This window comes from Balaenoptera acutorostrata, chromosome 20, assembly GCF_949987535.1.
Source record: "Balaenoptera acutorostrata chromosome 20, mBalAcu1.1, whole genome shotgun sequence".
Lineage (NCBI taxonomy): Eukaryota > Metazoa > Chordata > Mammalia > Artiodactyla > Balaenopteridae > Balaenoptera > Balaenoptera acutorostrata.
In genome coordinates, this window is record NC_080083.1 from 45,768,144 (window position 1) to 45,791,219 (window position 23,076).

General features: G+C 57.0%; 1 protein-coding gene across 5 annotated transcripts; it reads left to right on the forward strand.

The window, feature by feature from the left end:
* The first annotated feature begins 5,334 nt into the window (after positions 1-5,334).
* On the forward strand, positions 5,335-22,862 carry TBKBP1 (TBK1 binding protein 1). Of its 5 annotated transcripts, none has more exons than XM_057536406.1 (10): positions 5,335-5,453; positions 7,378-7,637; positions 8,047-8,169; positions 8,404-8,508; positions 9,549-9,729; positions 10,340-10,512; positions 10,710-10,771; positions 19,238-19,356; positions 19,575-20,308; positions 21,364-22,862. In XM_057536406.1, the coding sequence occupies exons 2-10, from the start codon at positions 7,413-7,415 to the stop codon at positions 21,490-21,492; spliced, it is 1,851 nt and encodes a 616-aa protein (XP_057392389.1). In that variant the 5' UTR covers positions 5,335-5,453; positions 7,378-7,412; the 3' UTR covers positions 21,493-22,862. The 5 variants fall into 5 exon arrangements, with proteins under 5 accessions (XP_057392389.1, XP_057392388.1, XP_057392390.1 ...); XM_057536407.1 differs by lacking the exon at positions 5,335-5,453 and adding an exon at positions 5,530-6,989; XM_057536405.1 differs by lacking the exon at positions 5,335-5,453 and having other exon boundaries at positions 5,529-7,637; positions 8,104-8,169.
* The last annotated feature ends 214 nt before the right edge of the window (positions 22,863-23,076 follow it).

Consider the following 23,076-nt stretch of genomic DNA (forward strand, 5'->3'; position numbering starts at 1 on the left):
GCCAGTTTTCCCAACTATAATGAAAGCTCCCAAATTTGGTGACCTTGACTGTCTTTCCCCAGCTTAGAGCAGTGCCTGATATACAGTAGACCCTCACTCAGTAAGTATTTGTTGAACTAATGACATGTCAGTACAGTTCAGGGAGTTTCTGAAATGGCATCACTTAGCCTTTGAAGGGCAGAGCATCCAGAAACCTGGGAATGGCAGAGCCTCAAGAGACTTGGGCTCCTAACTCTTATCCTCCTCGTTTGCTGGATGACTTCAGGCTAGCCTCTTAACCTTGGGTTAACTGGAGGAATGGGAACAGGATTAGTCAATAATTAGTGTTGATTTTATGCACTTACCAGATGCCAGGCTTGTAATAAGCATCTTATATAGAATAATGAAAGTAACCCTCATCAACCCTTTAACAAAAGCACCATTTTAGTCCCAGTTGACAGATGAGGAAGGAGAAGCACAGAAGGGGCAAGAATCTTGCCAAAAGTCACGTGGGCTAGCCAAGCAGTCCCGACTCCATAGGCTGTGCTTGTCCTGCTGGGCTGTTGCAGACTGTGTGCTATGCGGGGTTAGAGGATGAGCAGATGAGCCTCTGCACCCAGCAAGCTTCCAGGTAACAAGCAGGGAGAGCCCTGGATGAAGGGGCTTTGGAATTAAATGGCAAAGTCATTTTGCCGTAATTCTATAGTGAGGTCCATTGTTAACCTTTGTCAACTATCAGACTCAATTCAAGGATTGGTGGGAGGGGGCATATTTCCCTAAAGCCAACTTTCCTCCCAACTGGGATTTGAATCATCTCCCTGCACTTCTGCTTCATTTTCCCTCTGAGCGAGAAGCTTTTGGGAACCAGGACTGGGGGGCAGGGTGGATGTTGGTGCCTGGTGGCCCAAAAGGCCACAGGCTGCTGAGTACGCACCACGTCTGAATTACCCCTGTGCTGTCAGCCGACCCTGGGCAGTGCAGCGCGGGTAGGAGGCCTGAGCTGTTCCGTCTCCCGGGTGCTCCTAAGCCATAAGTTCCTGAGCTTAGCTGTGTGTGTGAAACATACCTTCCTGTTTGAAGGCAAAGTACATCTCAGCTTTGGTGCCCAGCCTGAGCTCTGGATGCAGAGGGGCAGCCTATCACTATCCTGAGGAAAAGAATTAAGACATGGCTTCAGGGCTTCCCTGGTGGTCCAGTGGTTAAGAATACGCCTGCCAATGCAGGGGACACTGGTTCGAGCTCTGACCCGGGAAGATCCCACATGCCTCGGAGCAACTAAGCCTGTGCGCCACAACTACTGGGCCTGCGCTCTAGAACCCGTGTGCCACAACTACTGAGCCCGCGAGCCACAACTACTGAAGCCCACGCGACTAGAGCCGGTGCTCCACAGCAAGAGAAGCCACTGCAATAAGAAGCCCGCGCACTGCAACAAAGAGCCCCCTGCTCACGCAACTAGAGAAAGCCTGCACACAGCAATGAAGACCCAACACAGCCAAAAATAAATAATTTAAAAAAAAAATTCAATACAGGCATACCTCAGAGATACTGCAGGTTCTGTTCCAGACCACCGCAATAAAGTGAATATCTCGATAAAGTGAGTCATGCCAGTTTTTTGGTTTCCCCTGTGCATAGAAAAGTTATATTTAGGGACTTCCCTGGCAGTCCAGTGGCTAAGACTCCACGCTTCCAATGCAGGGGCCGCAGGTTCAACCCCTGGTCAGGGAACTAAGATCCTACATGCCTCGTGGCGTGGCCAAATTAAAAAAAAAAAAAGTATATTTACTATAGTCTATTAAGTGTGCAAAAGCAGTATGTGTAAAAAAACAATGTACGTACCTTAATTTAAAAATAATGCTGTTGGGGGACTTCCCTCGTGGTCCAGTGGTTAAGACTCTGCACTCCCAATGCAGGGGGCCCAGATTCGATCCCTGGTCAGGCAACTAGATCCCACATGCTGCAACTAAGAGTTCGCATGCCACAACTAAAGATTCCACGTGCCACAACTAAGACCCGGAGCAGCCAAATAAATAAATATTAAAAATAATAATAATAATGCTGTTGGAAAAATGGTCCCAATAGACTTGCACAATGTAGGGTTGCCACAAAATTTCCATTTGTAAAAAACGCAGTATCTGAGAAGTGTAATAAAGCGAAGCACAATAAAACAAGGTATGCCTGTAGACTAATTTTTAGTTGTTTGGGAGAGAGCAGAAATGAACATAGTCGTGGAGAATATGAAGCACAAATAGTTATAAACTTTCCACCCAAACCTCGCAAATTTGATTGGAGGATGTGCATTACCTCCACAGGAATTGGAGGATCTGGGGAAGGAATGAGACTTTCCACCACTGCCCAAACCTCTGATTTGATGGAAGACTAGCAGCTACAGTTGGAATCCCAGGATGGTTCTGCAGCAAACCCTAATTTTCTAGGATCTAGAACTGAAGGGCTAAGGTGGCAACCGGATCCTGCATTGTCACGTGTGTCTAATCAATTTTTCTGCCTGCCTGATTCTATTTGAGTCATCTGCGTTTTATTTTGATTCAATTTTTTGCCAGCTGCTAACGCCACCTCCTCCTACTCTTTTCAGGCAAGAATGGGACAGGAAGGTTAAAGTGTTTCTCCAAAGCAAGGGTCCTGGGAGTGGGAAACAGTCTCCCCCTGATGGTTTCCAAGGAGGAAGCATGCAGGGGTGACTTGGCTCCTGCTTCTGCACTGTCTCTCCTACCAGTAACTACTGGAGGCAGGTCCTCTCACAGCACCTGTGAATGCCATTTACAAATGTCGCACAACTCGAGCCTGACCAGCTGTCCACCACATTCCCTCTTCTCCTCTCACTTCCCTCTACCACCCTTCCCCTTTCACCAGGACCCTGGGTTTTACCTTTTTTCTGTCTCTATCATGATGAGCCCTGATAATATCATGGGTTCTTAGAAGGAATTCAGACCAATCTCCAGTTTTCTCAGATGAAGAAACAGGCCTACAGAGGTGAGAGTAACTCATCCAAAGTTACACAACTTCATTCACTTATTCATTCAACCAGGAACACTCCTTCCTACCCTTTAAGATTTAGCTTAAACATTACCTCATCAGGGAGAACTTCTCTACTTTATCTAAAGCAGATACCCCCCTCCGATTCTTCCCTATTGTTGCCCCTTGTGTCTTTTTACTTTTTAATCACAATTTATAATCGTTTCATTTATTAATCTCTTTCTTTTTTTGTCTAAATCCTCTACTAGAATATAAGCTCCAAGAGGGCAGGAGATACATGTTTGTCCTTCAGAGACATGCTCATCACTGTATTCTCAGCATCCAGCACATAATAGGTGTTCAAGAAATCTTTGTTGAATAAGTAAGTGTATAGTGAGCAGATACTATCTGGGCACCTGGGGCTATGAAGACAGATGGGATACAGTTTCTGTTCTCACAACGGTCTGTCCAATACGAGCAACAGAACCAGAAACAGGGAGAATGCAATGAGATCAGGTCTAGATTCCAGGGAGGTATTTTGGGGCACCTGAACCAGGCGTAATCTCTGTTGGGCTTTTGCTACCAACTGCTTAGAATCCCAGATAAACCACTGGGCTGTGCCCGGCCGGGTGACTCAGGCCTGTACCCTGAGCAGCCCAGCAGCATCAGGACCTGACAACTCATCCTGTAGAGTGTGTGCTTAGACGGTACCTGGACTCATTACCCTTTTCAGTGAGGGAAGGCTTGCCAGTCAGTTTCAGGCCAGTTGATGGCCAAATCCACACTCATTGAGGCCTCAGAGACAACCCCACTGCCTTTAAGCCCAGCCTCCAATCTTTTGCCTGGTCTTCTAAGTTTTAGAAGAGAACCTGTGCAGCCTTAAGGGAGATGACACCTGTGGGTAGCCTTTATATCTAAAGGGCAGGTGGGTTGTCCCACATGGCTCAGAGAAAGCTAGTGTTCTGGACTGTAAAAGGCTAGCAGGAGCAACTGGAAGGGAACCCAGCAGGAGGAGGAGGAGGAGGAAGGGAGCCAGTGAGAATCCTTCTTTGAAAATAAAGAGTACACAGCCCCTGCTGTGTACTGTGTACTCCTCCTAGGAGGAGGAGCTCACCCTCCAGCCCAATCTTCTCCCTACAGTGGGACAAAATGGGAGCTGCTGCTGCTGCTTCTCAAAGCTCACAGCAAGCAAGAAACCTTTTCTCCTGCCCCTTCCAGATTCAACACCCACCTCCTCCAGGAGCCAAAAAGATAGGCTCAGGTTCCCAGCAGCCTGAACCCTCTCTCCAGATGGGAGGCTTCAAGCTAAATTCTGAGCCTACCAAAAGCCCCCTCCTTAGCCTATACTCTCTTTCCAGGGTTGGCTTGTTAGGGGTTAGCCAGAGTCCTCCAGAGTTTCCCTTGATCATTCCCTACCTGCATCCAGGCTGACCATGCCTCTGCCCATGGTTTTTTAATCCATCAGGGAATAACCAAAATGACTTATTAACACCCCCCTGAGGATTCACAGAGCACCTTTAGTTCTGATCCCCATTCCTCTCCCACGGTTGCCCAGGTCAGGAATTAACTCCAATTTATTTCAGAGATGTTAAGTAACTTGCCCAAGGTCACACAGTGGGAAAGTGGCAAAAACTTGTGACTCCTGCCCAGCAGTTTGGCAGGTGCTCAAATAATCTTTGTGGAAGGGTGAAATCTGTTGTTTGTTCATTTCGCTGGCCTGTGGGTGCGTCTGTGTGTTGGGGGGAGGGGATTGTGTGTGGGAGAGGAAAGCTGTCCCCCTTCCTAATGAACTTTGATCTTCTTAGCTCACTCTCACTTCCAAAGAAGTTACTGATTTAACTCTCATCTCTCCGACTGGACCCTAAGGTCATTGTATTCATTATCAGTGCAATGCCCCCTCTCCCAAGAGCTATGAAGAGTAGGTCTAATATTTCCTTCTCAAAAGATCAAAGACCAAAACAATCCAAATAAAGAACCTCACTTTCCCCAAAACATACAGCCCCAAAGCAAATTCCAAAGCACCACCTGAGCCCCGGCGCTGTCCGCAGACTCCCCCACACACGCCGCCACGCCACACTGCGTTGGGAGGCGTCGGGGAGGGGGCGCGGAGCGTGGGCCGCGCGGCAGGGAGCTGGTGGGCGCCGGGCGCGCTGCCAGGCGGGGCCGGACGCCGGGCCGGCCGCCCCTCGCCACGTGGTGGTGGCCGCGGCCGGGTCCGGGGCGCCTTCCCAGCCGGAGAAACCCGGAGCAGCCGGGGAGGAGGAGGAGGAGGAGGAGGAGGAGGAGGAGGAGGAGGAGGCGGCGGCGGCGGCGGCGGCGGAGGAGGAGCGGGGCGGGAGCGAGGGAGGGGGGTTGGGGGGAGGGGTGGGGGGTGGGGAGAGACCCGGCGGCGACAGGGCGAGAGCAGAGCGCGGTGCCAGGGGGGTGGGGGCACCGGTGCCCGTCTGGGGAGGGAGCAGGCGGAGGGGGTAAGCTGCGATTACCAGCAGGAACCGGCAGCAGCTGTGAGTCCCGGCTGGGCTGGGCGGGGGGGAGGGGAACGGCGTCCAGGGCCGGCCCCTGGGTCGCGGGGTGGACCGGAGGAGGGGGCGGGAGGTTGGCCCGCAGCTGGCCCAGGGTGGCGGGGAGGGGAAGGGTCCGGCGTCGGCAGCCCGCATTCCCCCTTTCCCCCTCCTCCGCCGCTCCTCAGGCCGCACCGCCTCCAGAGCCCCTTCCCGGGCCCGGCGACGCCGGACTGGGGCCCCGGGGCTCGGCCGGCAGTGGGGGAGGGGGCTGCCTGGTCTCGGCCCCTGAGAGGGGAGGGGCGACAGTTTCTGTCCGCCGAGCTGAAGGGGTTTAAAGGGCGGCTCTTAAAGGGACCGCAGAAGGGGCCCGGGGCCGAGGAGGCACCCCCTCCCCATCCGCCTGCTGTCGCTCTCGCGCGGGGTCGCTGGGCCGAGGGGGGGATGCAGAGGAAGCAAACACTGGTCGCGGCCGCTAAGGGGCCAGAGCCCCGGCTAGTGGGGTTGGGCCCGAGGTGGCCGGCCAGCCGGGGGTCTGGGCTGGTGTGGTGAGCGCGGACGAGCGGAGTTGGGGGAGAGGGGATGGGCCTGGGGAGGAGAGGGTTAAAGGTGGGGCCAGCCGTACAAATACGCGCACACACTCCTTACTCAGACCCGGTCACACGCGTTTCCCTGGCACTTAAGGCGGGGCAGTGTTGGGGCCTGGGCCTGGGCCCTCTCCACCCCAGGCTCCTGCTGCCCGATTTTGGGAGGTCGCGGACCCCACTGCTTCAACTCACACCTCGGGAGCCCCCTCTCCTACGCGCACACACGCTCTGGCGCGCGCGCACACACCTCGGACATTCCCATAGTGCCTCACGTGACACACGGCCCCGAACGTGCCCACCCTTCACACACGCTCACGCACGCGTGCACACACGCGCACACAAACACACACGGCCTCCTGGCCACTTCCCCACCCTCCGACCCCCCGCACCGCCCGCCCGCAGCCCCGCTAAAGCACTCATTGACTGTGACACACCTACACTCATTCACAGACACACACATTCCCCCCACACATGCCAACCACAGACACACATTCATAAACAGGGCCAGGAAAAGTACACACGCACCCCCTCGCCTACTCTTTCGGGAGCCCTGAGTCATTCCTGCCCCCTCTCAGGGCTCCCCATTTCCCTGTGTGCAGGCACACAGGCCGGGCTTCGGAATTCTCTGTCAGCCCTCTCCACCTGCGCCGGGCCCTCTCCCAGAGCCCCCTTCCCCTCTGTGTACCCTCAGACACTCAGCCGATGACCTCCTGTGGGTCCCAAGTCAGGGGTGAGGGGGGCCTGGAGGGTTGCCACAGCTGCCGGTGTGAGTGGGGGAAGCACTTCCTTTTCCTGAACTCTGGGATCCTAGAGGAGGAAGCCAGGGAGTTGGGCGGGGGCCCAGCAGAGGATGTTGTGACAGTGGTGGGGCTGACACTCCCAGAAGCACTGGGCCTTCCTTAGGGAGGAGCCAGGGGTGCCAGAGGCCTGGCATGAGGAGCTTGGAAGAGAGGTATTTGGGGAAGTGAGACCTGGGGTGGAGAAGGGGCTGAGGAGTGAGTCAAGGCAGGCCCCATCTGGGCCCCGTGTGCTGGGGAGGCAGCCCTCTCCTGGCCACAGTTCTCCCTGGGTTCCGGAAGGAGCCCTTCCCTGCTGCTGGCCTCGCTTACTTGTCCCTATTTGTCACTGCTCCCCGCCCCCCCACCTCCGTCTGGTCCCAGCTCCTTCCCCCAAAGGCAGCAGAGAAGAGAAGATGGGTCTGGGAGAGGGCTGTGAGACACGGGGGCAGCACCAGGCTGCATCTCAGCTGGCCGCAGAGCTCCTCAGGCCAGGACAAGGGGTATTAGGGACAAGCTCTGGGCCACCCTCTCCACCGTTGCTCGTTGCTCCTGCTCTCCCAGGAGGCCCAGGACGGGCCGTGGCCCAGGCCCTTGCCATGGAGTCCATGTTTGAGGATGACATCAGCATCCTGACCCAGGAGGCCCTGGGGCCCAGTGAGGTGTGGCTGGATGCCCCTGGAGACCCCTCGCTGGGGGGGGACATGTGCTCCGCCTCCCACTTTGCCCTGATCACGGCCTACGGAGACATCAAAGAGCGGCTGGGGGGCCTGGAGAGGGAGAATGCCACCCTCCGCCGCCGCCTCAAAGTCTACGAGATTAAGGTCAGAACCTGGAGATGACGGGGGTCTGGCTGTGTGTGTGACAGGGGAGGGGGCTGCTGGGTGTCAGGAACTGGGGATCTGGCAGAGATTCCAGGGATCCAAAAGAGGGGTCAGGGTACAGACTCTTGGGAACTTGAGAATCCCTCACGAGGGATGTGGCTGCTCTGGACGGATGGGAACTCTGGAGACCCCAGCACCAATCGGGAAAGGATCAGGAGGGATCCGCTTTGGAGTGCTGGACCTTGGATCTAAAAAAGATCTGGTTGGTGGGAGATGCCTACAGGGCCATGGGAATCAGGATGTACAGATCCCACTGGAGTGGGGAGGGAGAGGCGAGGATTCTGACGCAGGTTGTGGGATGGGGACACAGCAAGGCTGAAGCTGTCCTGAGGGCCTGCCCCACCCGCAGTACCCACTGATCAATGACTTTGGAGAGGAGCACGGCTTCTCTTTGTATGAAATCAAGGATGGCTCCCTGCTGGAGGTGGAGAAAGTCAGCCTGCAGCAACGGCTCAACCAGTTCCAGCACGAGGTGAGCCCTCCCTGAGCTCTTTGCTCCAGTCCATTTCTGATAACCTCCCCAGCCTCTGACCTTCCATCTCCTTGATCAGAGATGGCCATGGTCCTCCCTAGAACCAGCTGCAGCTCCTCCTACCCCTCCACTGGGTGCTGGGAGTGGGGGTGGGAGGCACAGGGTGCTGCTCTGCCCCCAAGTCAAGATGGGCCTGACTCTGGCTGCGCTCCACCCCCTCCGGGCCCCATCCAGTTGCAGAAGAATAAGGAGCAGGAAGAACAGCTCGGGGAGATGATCCAGGCTTACGAGAAGCTCTGCGTGGAGAAGAGTGACCTGGAGACGGAGCTGGGGGAGATGGTGAGGTCCAGGGAGCCCGGGTGCTTGAGGGTGTGACCTTGGCTGTGTGCTTGTGGAATGCACCCCACCGTGTTCGTGTCTGTCCGTGAGTGAGTGCCCGTTTGGCCTGGTGAGTGGGGTTGTGTGTATCATACAGGTTGTGAGTGGCTCTGTGTACATCCTGGCCATGCAGTGACAGGAGGTGACTATGTGAGTAGCCCTGTAGAACACTGTGAATCTGTGTGTATGTTTGGTGCTCACAGTGCGTTGACCCTGCGCCTATAGCACTGAGCTGGAAGGCTGTGTGGGTGAGGGCAGAGGTGACTGAAAGTGTTCGTGGCTGCTGGGATGGGCCTTGGCCTGTGTGTGATTCTGAGTCAGGGTATGGCCATGCATGTGAGCAGGTGGGCAGGTGTCAGAATCAGGAGGCATGGTCTCTTGCTGACTCCTAGCTGTGAGCTGGGCCAAGTCACTTAGCCTCTGTCCTGCCTCTGAAAAGTGGGGCAAATAATAACAACCTTGCTGAGCTGTTGGGCATTCGTGTAAAAAATGCTTTGACTTAACAATCATAAACACTTACATGGCACTTAACTGTGTGCCAGGCATCATTCTTATCTCTTTAGATATATTTACTCATTCTAATCCTCGTAACAAACTTACCTAAGAGGTAGGTGTGGTTAGCCCCATGTTATAGATGAGGTAGGTGAAGCCCAGAGTGGTTAAGTCACATATGCAAATGGAAGTTATTATGCTCCTGAGCGGGTGGTGGTGTCTGGACAGGGGGCTGAGTGTTCTTATAAGTGTCTCTGCGTGTTAGTGACAAGGAAGAGGTATTAACTCTGACCTTGCAAGGGGCAGTAGCCAGAAACATCTGCATTGCAGTTGCTGGGAGAGGAGACTCATGGCCACTTGGAGAGTGGAGTTGGGATATGTGACCTGGGGTCTCTGCTCAGTTTAGGGGGGTGATGGATACCCAGACATGGAGAAGTTCTGGGTTTGGGCGGCCCACAGGGGTGCCCTGACCTGATGCAGACCCTCACCCCTTTGTCTCCCCCCCATAGCGGGCCCTGGTGGAGACCCACCTGCGGCAGATCTGTGGTTTGGAGCAGCAGCTGCGGCAGCAACAAGGCCTCCGGGATGCAGCCTTCCCCAGCCTGAGCCCCCCCACTGCCCCTGCCCTGCCCTGTGCTGATCTGGACCTGCACTACTTGGCACTGAGAGGCGGATCTGGCTTGAGTCACGGTGAGATCTCAGCCACCCCTGATTTCCATACTCTGAAGTTCCCAAGCCAGCCCCCCATTTCAACACCATTGGGCACCTCCGGTGTTTCAGATTGATAGTCAACAACCCGTTACAATGTCTTAAACTTCTCCCATAATCACCTCATCCCTCCTTACCAACTGTTCCCTCACCTCATCAACTATTATCCCAGTTTCTCCCACTGACATCCCCCCCCTTTAACTCCTTTATTCCCAGGCTCTCCCATGCAATTCCTGTATGTGCCAGCAGAGGGCGGCCCCACCCAGAGTCCCCTCCGCCTGTCTTCCGTTGTGATTAGGAGAGGCCCCCGAGGATGCTTGCAGACTTGAGTCTGGCTGGGGACACCCTTCCAGAGCCCGTCTTATTTCTCCCCTGGCCTCCAGAAAGATTAGAAAAAGCAGCTCAGCCCATCGTTCCCGTCTGCCCTCAGTAGAGGTCTCTCTCTCATCCTGGGATATCTACCCTCTGGATGTCTCTCTTGGATCCTTCCTGCTGCAGTTCTCACCTGTTTCACTTTGTATTGATCTGGGAGTGGGTGGAGAGTGTCCCGCAGCTGGTTCCAGCCTGACATTGTCCCTTCCTCTACCGGCAGGCTGGCCAGGCCCCACGCCGAGTATGAGCGAGCTGGAGCGGCGGCAGCTAGAAGAGGCTCTGGAGGCTGCCCAGGGAGAGGCCCGGGGGGCTCAGCTTCGGGAGGAGCAGCTCCAGGCCGAGTGTGAGCGGCTGCAGGGGGAGCTGAAGCAGCTGCAGGAGACCCGGGCCCAGGTAAAAAGGGGGGTGGGGCGCTGACCCAGGGTCCCTGCTCTGGCACCTGCAGATCTCCTTGAAGGTCTGGGGACTGCTGAAAACAACTTTAGAGATCTGGGACTTCCTCACTGAGTACCGACCAGCCCTGGGAATGGTAAAGAAGGGAAGTTTAGGCAAGGTGAGGTTGGGGTCTGACTGCTCGATCTTTCCCTTAGGATCTGGCCTCCAACCAGTCAGAGCGTGACATGGCGTGGGTGAAAAGAGTTGGGGATGATCAGTAAGTCACTCTGTAATCCTCTTCCTCTTAACCTCTGCACCCCCGGGGATGGCATTTCCCAGGTTCCCCCTTTGGTTCTCTCCTCCCCCCTCCACATTGTTTGGGGGACCTCTCTTCCACGCTGTCAGGGCTGTGAGGTTTGGGTTGCTTGTGTGGCTCTGCGCCCTTCACAGGAAGGAGGCGAGCTTCTGGAGGTGCTCAGGTTCTGGGAGGTTCCCTTTGCTTTCCTCTGGCACCCAGGCCTGTGTCTTCTCGAGGTGTCAGGTGTTGAGAGAGACTTCCTCAGCAGCTTTGCTGCTATGTTCAGTGTCCCCTGGTGAGTTTTGGGGCCTCTCTGGGGCCCATTTTCTATCCCAGTAACAAGGCCCAGCCACTTGGGTTAACCCTCTCCTCCCTGACAAGGAGGAAGGAGATGGTCTCTTTTAGGATTTGTGGTGCCTCGTCTCCTATCTCAGGAGAGAGAAAACTGAGGCTTGGGAGAGGATGGACTTCCTTGAGTTCATACAGCAGCATGCAGGGAATTAGAACGTATTATGCTGGGGTGTTCCTTGGGGATCCTGCCATTAAAGAGTGGCAGCAGTAGGTGGGGAGGGAGCTATGTCAGTGTGAGCCTAGTAGCGGGGCCTCCGGGGAGGCATTGGGCAGCCAGGGAGAAGGTGAGCGCAGTCTGGCAGCAGTGAGCCTGGTGCCTTTCACATCCGCACCGGAACTCATCCTCTCCCACTTTCTGAGAAATAGAGCACAAACCTCCTTCCGCCTAAGCCTTCTCCCCCAAGATGAGACGTGTGGCACAGACTCCCTACTTTCATCAGAGGGGAAGGCTGAGGCCCAGCGAGGGCAGGAGCTAACCCTCCACCACACCACACACCCAGCTCCAGGACCCCCGGTCCTCCTCCCAGCAGGCTCCCCCCTCACCTTCCTCCCGGCTTCTGGCCGGTTGGGGGTACCTCTCACCTCCCTCTCCACCCTGGGGTGAGGGCCTGGGTGGGGCTGTGGTAGCTGGGGAGTGAGAACCCAGTGTGTGGGACTGATGGGCGGGACCCCTCAGCTGTTAGGGGCCTCTGCAGAGAGGGTCCACCCTAGCTTGTGGCTGGGGCTCAGGGTCCATCCTAGCCCGTGTGCCCAGACCCGGAAAGCGCATACACACACACACACACACACATACACACATACACACATACGCACATGTTCTAGAATCCTAGCTTGCCCCTAAAGTCACACCGTGGGGCCCTTTATGGCTCACTGAATCCAACTCCCTCTTAGAAGACCAGCAGTGAAGCGTCCCTCAATTGGTTGAACTCAGAGAGAGGATTTATTTTGGCTGGAGTCCGAACAGCCAGGTTTTGAATCTCAGGGACCCCTCCTGGGATGCCGAGTGGCTTAGCTTTGCCCACTTCACCTGTCTGGCCCCAGGTTTCCCTCATGGGCTCAGAGGTCCATCGTTGCTGGGAGAAGTGGCAGAAGGTGATGTGGGGGAGGCAGAGAAGGGGGCGGTGGGTCCCGAGGGGCCACTTGAGCGAGTGAGTAGAAGAGAACCCCTCCCGCAGATGCTTTTGGAGGTCATATATCGTCTACGCCACTAATTCTGGCCCGGCCAGCCGCTTTTTCTTCGCACCCCACGGCATCCCCCCCACCCCCGACCCTGTCCCTTTGGCCAGAGGGAGCTGGGCTCTGCTCCAGGGCTGGTCCTACCAGAGGTGACCTCCAGCTCCTCCCCTCAGTCTCTATGGCTTGGGCTCTGCCTCAGGGCCTCCTGGATGTCTACCCCTGGAGCCGGCTGGGCCCTGCCTGCCCAGCTTCACACTTCCTTTCAGGCCAAGCATCTCTGGACAGCCTCAGCTTGGCAAGAGTTAATTCTCAGAGGAAGTCCTCACTCCCCCGGTAGTTTTATTTTCTTATAAACTCAGCTCCTTTTGGTAATAAGCCGCTTCCCAAGTGCTCCCTCCCCGTCCTCCCACCTGAGGAGGCCTCAGTCACCTGCTCTCAGCTCCTTTTCCCCCACCAGCCCCTCCTTTTCCTTCTACTTCTGCCTAACCCTCCAGGCTAGTGGGAATTTTACATGTGGACCTTCCTAGGAGAGGATTGCACGGGTGGATTATCCAGGTGGAGGTGTGAAGGCTCAGGAGGGAGCCACAGAGGTTCCTGAGTCCAGCCGAGTCCTCCGTGGGAACCCAGTATACCCCCGAGAGGTGCTCCCCCGTCTCAGTGTGGATGCCTCCAGGTGGCCAGTTTCACCGTGGGAGTCCTGGCTGTTCACACGCCCTCCCTTGTACTGCCACCGCCTCTGTTAATTCCCCGCAGTGAGCCCCCCAGGTGCTGAGGGGGCAGTCCTGGGAGGCAGCCCCAGCCCCAAGGCCTCCAGCCCCTCCCATCCCGGCCCCTGGCTCACAAGTCCAGGTCATCAATGTTCCTCTGAAAATGGGCGCCCAGACCAGACTGCCACCCTCCAGGTCTGACCTCCGGTCAAGATTTCCCTGCTGTTTGGTCCGCCCAGCATCTGGTGGTCGGTGCCCAGGGGGACAAATTGCCCCAGAGGAAGAGCCGCTGAGGGTGACTCGGGGGCCAAAGGCAATAATGAAGGAGGAGGTGGGAGTGGAGACCACCGGCTCCTGAGGATGCGCAGGGAGCTGAGGACCCCAGGAGGGTCCCAGCCAAGTGAGAGGTGCAGAACCCGTGGCCTCCTTCCCTCTGGGCCCCACTCGGGGTCACAGGTCCTGAGTGCGGCCTTCCTGAGGGCGTGGCCAGCGCTGAGGGTGGAAGGGAGATTGTGGAGAGGGGGGTCCTTGAGGGGGCTCAGTGAGGGGAATGAGGGCCAGTGAGGGAGGGGGTTCATCCAAGAGGGGAGCACCCTGTGAGAAGACGGGGATTCGGTATGAGTGATGAGGGGGGGACTAGAGGCCTTTCTCCCCAACGTGGGGGGCTCAGTGTTGCAGCCTGGGTGCTTTTCCGCCCACCCCCCACCCCTCTCTCCACCCACAAGCCTCTGCGTGGGCTGCGGTTAGTGGTGGGGGAGAAGTGTGAACTCGGAGAGAGAGGATGGAAACTCTGCACAGAGGTCAAGGGCAGAGTGGGGGGGGGTCAGGACGGAAGTCGGAGACCCCCGTGTACCCTGAGCTTAGTCTCATGCCCCAGAACCAGCGGGCCCAGGGCCTCCCCCTTCACGCTTCTCACCCTCCCTACTTCCTTTCTTTCAAATTTCCTTCAGCCTGGGTACCCGGCCCACAGGAATTAAGCCCTGAGCACTTGCAGCCTCGGGGCTGCCCAAGGGTGGGGAGGGGTTCTGAAGTTGGGGCCCACCACACCCACCTAATTGTGGTCTGAGGGGCTGGTGGGCTTTGAACTGTTTCTGACCCTTTCCCTGCCAGGGAGGCAGAGAGCAGCTCTTACCCACGCTCTCTCCCTCGATGGGGAACTCCACGTCCTCCCCTCATTCAAACCAAACTCACTGAGCTGGTATCTCCAGAAAAGGATCAAAACTGGTTTCCCCCTTTCTCCACCCGTCTCCTAGGCACCTCCCTGAGTCTTCATCCACAGCAGACACCGTGCGAGGCAGTTTACCTACAAAATCCCATTTGATTCTCACCAAAAAATGTGTGACAGTATTGTCCCCTTTTACAGCTGAGCAAACCAAGGTTACAAAGAAGTAATCAGAGAAGTTAAGTGCAAATTCCAAACAGGTCCTGAGCAGATGGGGTGACAGTACCTCTGTGGTGTTTTTCTGGTTCACATTCTTATCCAAGTAGGAGGCCCTTATATGAGGGGCAGCCAGATGATTTGTTGACTAAACCCGATCATTTTTAAAAGTGAAAGGGGGCCCTATTAATAATTATGCCAGGTGACTCCTGTGAACCAGGACAGCCCTGGGCAAATTGGGATGTGTGGGCCCCCCCAACCGAAATGGGGACCCTGGTTCCTAGCCCTGCTGTGAGCCTCTCGGTTTGGTTGTATCTAGGGAGGCTTTCTAGACACAGAGAACATCTGGCTGAGCTGGAAGCATGGCAGGGGCTGCCATGAAGAGCCGGGCTCTGTGGACCGCAAGTCATAGCTGGCCGAGGAGAGTGAAGGGGCTCAAGGCGCCTGAAAGGAAGTGGTGGAGCGCTGGGTTGTTGCATGCGACTTCCTCCTCCCCCGGCCCGCAACCTCAAGTCCCTCCACGGCCCGGTGCCTGTGGTCCCCTCCCTGAGGGTCGGGCCGGGTGGGAAGACTAATGCTGGGTGTGCCTGTGGGTGGTGGAAAGTTGGGTCCCTCAATTCCCCCGCGGGGGTGAGGTGGCTGGGGGCAGCAGGGGGCAGCTATGGGCAAGGATGGAGGGGGTGGGGATGTTGGATTTCTCTTTTCCTGCTGATTCTGTCAGCCAGGGATTCTGACCACATGACCAGCTCTGATCCTTCCCCCAGTCCTAACCCTAATACTGATCCCATCCCTCCCTGTAACCCTATCCCTCATCCTGTCCCCAGCTCCATGTACAATCCTGACTGAAAATGAACTAATCTGGCCCCGACCCCAGCCTTAATCCTGACCTTGAGCCCATCCATCCCTAGTTCTAATCCCATGACCCAGTGCTGGTCTGAATTTCACCCCTGCCGCATCTGTGTCTGCATTCAAATCCGCATCCTCACGGAGGCTCCAGCGCAGCACAGGGCACCCAGTGAACTTCCCTGGGGAAGACACTGCACTCGGAAGCCCACGTGTCTCCCAGCTGGTTTGGGGCAGAAAGAGGCCTTTTATAGAGGCAGACGCTTAGGTCTCTAACCTTTCTCATCTCAGTTGCTTTGTCAGTAACAGTGAAGATGATTGTTTCCAGATGAATTTTTGAGCTCCCTCAATTATTCGTGGAAAGAATGAATGAAAGGATAAGTCAACAAAGGGTGGAAAGGTTTGCAGTGGTGGGAGCCCTCTTTCCTGCCAATGCTGCCATTTGCACTCTGGCTCTTCCGAAGGTGCCAGCTCAGCAGGCTGAGGTGCCAAGAGCCTGTTTGAATCGCTGCTCTGTGCCACCACTGCTCTGTGCCCTTGACCCGGCCTCTTAATATAAACTCTGTCCTTCCACTTCCACACGTGTCTAGCGCCTTCCTCTCCCCTCCCAGGGCAGGGCTGGTGATGCTCAGGGCTCCCAGGCCACTTTGCAGGTCCCCAGCCTCCTCCTCCTCCTTACCTTTCCCTTCTGCTGCCTTCCCACCTCTCCTTTCCCCCCTTCCCTGATCCTTTAGGAAGGCAGTAGATAGCTTAGTGGTCAGTAGCCTCGACTTTGGAGTCCAGGAGACAGGAGCTCCCCTTCCAGCAACTCCACTATTACTGGGCTTTATGGCTTTGGTCAAGTGACTTAACCTCTGTAAGCTTCAGTTTTCTCATCTGTAAGGTGGAGATAATAAGAGTGGTAACACTGTAGAGTTGTTGTGAAGATTAAATTCTTAGCACAATGCCTGGCCCATAAGGGCTCATACAGATTATTTATGATTCTTTTCTCCCTGAGTCCTTCCCAAGTTCTGAGAGACTCAGACAGGATTTTCCCCCATAATTTAAGCAATGAAGAAGCACCCAAATGCAGCCGTCTGCTGCCGTTCACCTGACCCATCCTTCCCAAACATCCCAAAGCCGTGATGGTGGAAAATAGCACTCAGGTGTGGGCCAGGAAGCCAGGAAGTAGAATGTGTATTCAGGTGCACGTGTGCGACTGTTGGTTGTGCTGTGAAGTTGAGATTTTTTTCCACTGAATTGGCAGTGTTTTCTAATGTGAGCCATTCAGGTCGTTAGAGCATTTAGCAGCCTGGGCCTGCGCATCTTGAGGTGGGAAGAGACGAAGAGATGCCCGATGAAGGGGGAGGTCCCACAGGGCCATGGGGCATCAGGAGGTCGGGTCCCCCCACCTTGCCCGGGGTCTCAGAGGTCGTTGCAAGGGCTGGCTGCCTGGAGCTCCAGGAGGACACAGGGTCAGAGCTGGAAGAGGGGCTGGGCATTCTGGGCTAGGGCCTTCTCCCTTCCATTTCCTCCTGCCCTGTTTTGCTGCGAGGAGGGTGCCAGGAGCTGGGCGGTGGAAACTGGGGTAGCTCCTGACATGGGGAGGAAGGCAAGCAGGGGAGAGATGGGGCCTGGCAACTGAGTGTGGCAGGTGAGATCTCTGAGGCAGGGTGTGAAGGCGACGACCTGTATCCGTCACCTGAGATACAGCAGTGAAGGCGGATAGGGAGAGAAACTGTGGTTGCTCGGTCAGAGGGGATGTTCCATCAGTGCCCTGCCCAGGGCTCCCTCCTGCCCCCACCACTGAGGGGCTAGCATGATCCTCCAAAAGCCCCCAGTCTGAGCGGGGGAGATGCAGCTCCTGCCCTCAGATTCCCTCAGTTTGAAGAGGGGAGACTTCCACTGGGAAGTCCCCAATGTGGGACACAGACTGGTCTCCCAGTCTGATGAGGGCAATGCCATTTCTTCCCACAGACCCACGCTGAAGAAGAGGGTGGGGGAACACAGGACACACGACGGCTGAGATGTGATGGGATAGAGGCTGCAGCACCTTGGCAGGGGCTCCCAAAAGGACTCCCTCCTCTCGGCTCCTGTCCATCCGTGTCCACCATCAGATGGGTAGAGGGCACTCTCCCGCCTTTAGAAGTGGGCTTGTCCCCCAGAATCCCAGCCTATTTGCAAGAATTTGGCTTTGGTCCAAACGGGTTAAAAATAGCTTTGTTGGGGGAGGGGCTCCCCCTTCCACCCAGCTCCGCCCCAGGATTAGGAAGAGAGCGAGAGAGAGCCCGCCAGTGAGTGGAGAGCGAGGGAGTTCAGTCATCATCTACCCTCTGCACCTCGGCTTTTCCTGCCCTCTGAAGCCCTAATCTCACGACTTCCCCTCCTTTTCTCCGGGGTCAGACACACACACACACACACTCTCACCCTGTTCCTCACACCCACCACAGTGGTCTCACACCTCCCTTCATTCCCTCCCATTCACATACATCCTCTCACACGTCCATTACCATGGGATGAGGACAGGGCCCTCAGAGTCTGGAGAACTCCCTCCACCCTCCTCTCCTTGCTGCCCAGGGCCCTTCAGCTACTGGGGCAAGAGGCCCTCCCCTGTGAGGAAATCCCTCTGGACTGGCCAAGCCTCTGCCTGCCACTTCCCTCCAGCTCCAACTTCCACAAAGTTCCAGAGTCCCTTCTGGATTGAGGGGGCAAGATCTGAGGAAACAAAATCCCCTGCTTCCCAGGATCGGTCCAACCCCAGATCAGAGATGAAAGCAGTGACCCAAGGCCATGGCAGAGCCTCATGTGACATCAGGACAGGCCCCTTGGAGGTGTGCAGGCTGGGGTGGGAGAGAGGGGAGGGGCAGTCCTGAGAATGATAACCTTCAGTGATTCTGGGTCACAGGGACCCAAAGAGAAAGGAAGAGAAAAGGAAGTGGTTGAAGTCTTTGCTAAGTCTGTTCCAGCTCCATGAGGGTGGGTGACCAGGAGGCCTGAGCACGAAGTGCGAGGAAAAAAAGGGAAGAGAGAAAAATGGATAGAGAGGCTCAATTCAATATTCACTTACTGAACAGCTCCTGGGTACCAGACCCTGGACAAGATGCTGGGAATACGAATACAGTGATATAGACCCCAACTTTGAGGAACTCCCAGTGAAGTTCCAGAACAGGCAACTTTTGTTAGGTGCTTAATGTGAGTGGCGCCCCCTGGAGGTGTTCGGTGCACAACAACTCCATGTAAAGGGTTCCCTGCTGATCCTGGGAGTTGCAAGGCTGAATCGAGCTCAGAGGCAGCTTTGAGGTGGGAGCAAGAGCAGTGAACCTGGAAATAGGCAGACTTGGGTTCAAGTTTATCAGTTGGCACCTCTGCCAAGCCAGAAGGCCATGTCTTCACTTATGGAATGGGGCTCTTCATAGGCTGTGCAGCAGTGGTCCCTAATCTTTCAAAGGTGAGGACTCCTCAGGCACCCCCTGCCCCCAATACACAGATTGCACTTAAACTATTACCATGAACTCTTTGAGGAAATTCACAGGGACAAAACCTACTATAAATTCAGTGCAGCTTTTTGATGAATCTGTGTTTTGTCACCACAGCTTCTGCACAGATTAGAAAAACATTCACACATACCTGTATGAGATGTGTTCAGGCCACAGACAATGCTCAGTGAATACACAATTTCAGGGATCCCTTCAAATCACTGAGCTCTCTATCCCCAGCCCATAGTCTGGGAACCACTGCCCTAGCCCAGGGTAAGGTTCGGGGTCGGGGGAGGGCTCCCTGGAAGAGGTTCCCTTTGAGGTGGCCCTTAAAGCCCAAGAGAATTTCTGCAGCGGGGCTAGCAGGGCCGGGGAGGGGAGGGGAGGGCCAGATGCTGGGGCAGAGGCAGTTCTTCTCCACAGCTGTGGCAGTAAACCCATTTCCCTTCTCCTCTCCCCCACTCCCTGCCCTCTGACCTCAGGGTCAGGGCAGGCTGGGGTCAAGCCTTGACCTGGGTGACTGGGTGTCCTTCAGGGTGAATTTGGCGCTGGCTTACACGGAGCTGACAGAGGAGCTGGGCCGGCTTCGGGAGCTGAGTTCCCTGCAGGGGAGGATCTTGAGGACGTTGCTGCAGGAGCAGGCTCGGAGTGGCGGTGAGGTGGGGCAGGGGAGGCCTGGAGCTGGATCCGGAAGGAGCGGGTAGCTGTGGCCACCGTCCTGCGTCCGGGGACCACCCTTCACTTCCTTCCCCGTGCCCAGGCCTTTTCCACTCGCGTTCGGAGGAGAGTAGGTGGGCACTGGCCGCTGGCAAGGCCCTGTTTCCCCAGTTCTGACGTCTTCTCTCCCCACCGCTGTCCCCCTTCTCTTCTAGGCCAGAGGCACTCGCCGCTGTCGCAGCGCCACTCCCCGGCCCCCCAGTGCCCCTCGCACTCCCCGCCGGCCCGAGCGGCGCCCCCTTGCCCCCCGTGCCAGTCCCCTGTCCCCCAGCGCCGCTCTCCCGGGCCCCCCTGCCCTTCGCCCCAGCAGCGCCGCTCGCCGGCCTCGCCCTCCTGCCCGTCGCCCGTCCCGCAGCGCCGCTCGCCGGTGCCGCCGCCGCCGCCGTGCCAGTCCCCCAGCCCGCAGTGCCGCTCCCCAGGGCCTCCCGCCTGCCCGGCCCCGCAGCCCCGGCCCCCACCACCCCCGCCGCCCGGGGAGGGGACACTGGCCGAGCGAGCCTACGCCAAGCCGCCCAGCCACCACGTGAAGGCCGGCTTCCAGGGCCGGCGCAGCTACTCGGAGATGGCGGAGGGCGCGGGCTACACGGGCGCCTCCCCGCCCTGGCTGCAGGCCGAGGCGGCCACGCTGCCCAAGCCGCGGGCCTACGGCAGCGAGCTCTACGTCCCCGGCCGGCCCCTCAGCCCACGGCACGCCTTCGAGGGCATCCGCCTGCGCTTCGAGAAGCAGCCGTCGGAGGAGGAGGAGTGGGCCGTGCCCGCCAGCCCGCCCAGCCCGGAGGCTGGCGCCATCCGCTGCGCCTCGTTCTGCGCTGGCTTCCCCATCCCGGAGTCGCCCGCCGCCACCGCCTACACCCACGCCGAGCACGCGCAGTCCTGGCCGTCCATCAACGTGAGTGGGCACGTGCGCACGTGCCTCAGACCCGGCGGGGGGCGGGGGCTGGTGGTGGTGGGGGCCCGCCCCTTTCTTCACGCCTGATTGATGGGCGGGGCTCCCTTCCTTTGATACCTCCCCCTTCCCCGGGGCGCAGCAACCCCTCTCTCTCCAGTGGCCTTTTGTTGGTGTGAATTGGGGCCCCGCACCATTAAAACTTGTTCAGTTTCACGGTTAAAGGCCCGGGTCTTTAGAGTGACAGTCCTGGCTTTGATTCTGGATTCCACCACTTAGTAGCTTTGGGACCTCCGGCAAGTTACTTATCTTCTTGGCCTTCAGTTTTCTCATCTGCAAAAATGAGGTCAATGATTTATTATCTAATTCCATTGGAGAGTTCTTAAGAGGGAGGCAGTGAGCCCAAAGCACTCTTGCACAGTGCCTGGCTCAGTAGTAAACATCTGCTATTACTTGGTGATGGAGGCTATGCTGATGCCATGGGTCTTGGTTCCGGACAGGGACAGGCCTGCTCATCCAGTTCTGTCCATCAGGCCTCAGAGCCCCTGCCCCTTTCTGTCTGTCCTAGAAGACAACCCTATCTCACAGCTGTATCGTTTCACCGAAATAATGAGTTTCCTGGACGTCAGAGCCAACCCTTGCCACCTGAAAGGACCAAAATATATTCCAAAGCCAGACAGAAAATTATTTTTGGGTTGTACATTGTTTAGGATTATCCATTGCTTTGAGTTATCTGAGAGCTGTGTCTTAGTCACTCTGAGGGCATGTCTGGGTCTTGGCTTCCCTTATTACGGCAGATGCTCTGGGAGGCTGAGCATACCTACCTCCCCATTCACACCTCCTGGGGACACTATGCCCGGGGTCGGGGCAGTGGATGCTGAACTGGTAGAAGGTGGTCAGGGAGGGGGAGGAAGGGGGTGATGCAGGAGAAGGGGTGCCCAGATGCCTTCTGCATGCTGCAGCCCTCCCTGCCTCGGGTCCCAGGAAAGAGCAGGCTGGGATGTGGGGACCATGATGGAGGGTTGTGGACCATAAATGACTCCCTTCTCTCCCCACAGCTGCTGATGGAGACAGTGGGCTCTGATATCCGCAGCTGCCCCCTCTGCCAACTGGGTTTCCCTGTTGGGTACCCCGATGATGCCCTCATCAAACACATTGACTCTCACTTGGAGAACAGCAAGATCTAGGGTGCCTCCCCCACCCGCTGGCTGTTTCTCCACCTTCTCCCATCACCCCCAAACACTCACTCACTTTGAATGCTGCATGAATCTCGTAGGGGGCCGCTGCCCCTTGCGACCCCCAGATACCTCCACTAGCTACCGAGTCAACGTGTGTGCCATCTTCCCTGGTCCAGGCACCACTCAGCCCTGGCTTTTCCCGGGAGGTCAGCTGGGGCTCTCCCCAGCTCCCTGGCTTCTGCTGGGGAGGTGGGGATCAGGGCTGGGGTGGGAAGGGGCATATCCCACCCAGCCTCTCCCTCTGCCTTTCTGTTTTCAAACGGTTGGATCCAAGAAGGTGTCTAGTGCTTGGGCCTGGGGGAGGGGAGGGTATCAGAAGACTTCAGGAGCTCCCCTAGCACCTCCCCAGATGTCCATCTTTCTCAGGCTGTGCTCTGTCCAGGGAATGCCTCCCTGTGGGGTCTCAGAGCCTTCCCTGCACACTGACGCCAGTTCCTCCATCCCACGGCCAGGTCGGGACTCGCCGTTCCCTGCAGGCCAACCCTGTTCTCCCCCTCTGCCCTCCCTGGGGAATAGGGAGGGTGGGAGAGAAGAGGGAGGATCCTGGAGGACTGGGAGCATCCAGCCTAAAGAGGCTGCCCTGAGGCGCCATGACCCTCAGGCTAGGGAACTATCTGTGCCAGCCTCCCAGGCCCATGCCCTCCTCCTGGAGCCCCCGGCACCAAGGCACAGATTGTTAAGGCAGATGCTTCCCTCCACCCTGACCCCACTCAAGCCCCGACACCACAGGTGCCCTGGAGCCCGGGTGTGACTCAGCCTCTGTTAGCTGGGTGGGTGTCATCAGCCCCACCTCCCAGTCCAGAACCTGAGGATGGGCCCAGGGTGCTGTGGAGATCAACTTCAAAAGAGCTAACCCCCTTCCCACACCCCAGTGACCCACATTCCCTCTGTGAAATCTACCTCAGAGTCGAACCCTCAGAAGGACGGGTAAGCAGGAGGCCAGGGGGTCCCCAGGGCTGAGGTGTGGAGCTTGCTATGGCAAGAGCCTGCCGCCCCACGATGAGTCCGCCTCCCTTCACTGCAAGCCTCTCCCGGGTCCCAGCCCGGTGCGGGCAGTGGACGCCACTGTCAGTGCATGTACCATTCTGATCCAACTCTTCCAGGTCCCCCACCTCCTCACACCCCTCCCCTCCTCCTCAGTGCAGGGGAGTGAGGGGGTGTGTGGGGCAGGGCAGGGGCTGAGGACTCCAGAGACACATGGCCTTGTACTTTGAGTGTTCCCCCAGGGAGGGGAAATGGGGAAGGGGGACTGGAGAGGGGAGTGGGGCCCCTGAGCTCTCTGAACAAGTTGAAAGTCCAAATAAAACTTACCTGTTCCATCTGCGCTTGGTCTGTGCCCTCTGTGGCTGTGGTGGGGAGGAAACCCTTGTAGCGGAAGGTCTTGCAAACTGTCTCAAGTAACCACAACCGTGGGAGGGTGGGCATTGGGCAAGTAGGGGATGCACGGGGCACCCATGTTGCAAGGTGATTCTGGAGATGCAGGCATGTGAGTGGCTACAGGTGACTTGTGACATGGACTTTATTTGGAGCAGG

Bases quoted from the DNA above. Each gene is read 5' to 3' on its own strand.
- TBKBP1 (XM_057536404.1), top strand. From the start codon at position 7,230: ATGGGTCTGGGAGAGGGCTGTGAGACACGGGGGCAGCACCAGGCTGCA. The intron at 10,772-19,237 runs GTAAGTCACTCT...GGTGTCCTTCAG, and splicing joins AAAAGAGTTGGGGATGATCA to GGTGAATTTGGCGCTGGCTT. The intron at 20,309-21,363 runs GTGAGTGGGCAC...CTCTCCCCACAG, and splicing joins AGTCCTGGCCGTCCATCAAC to CTGCTGATGGAGACAGTGGG.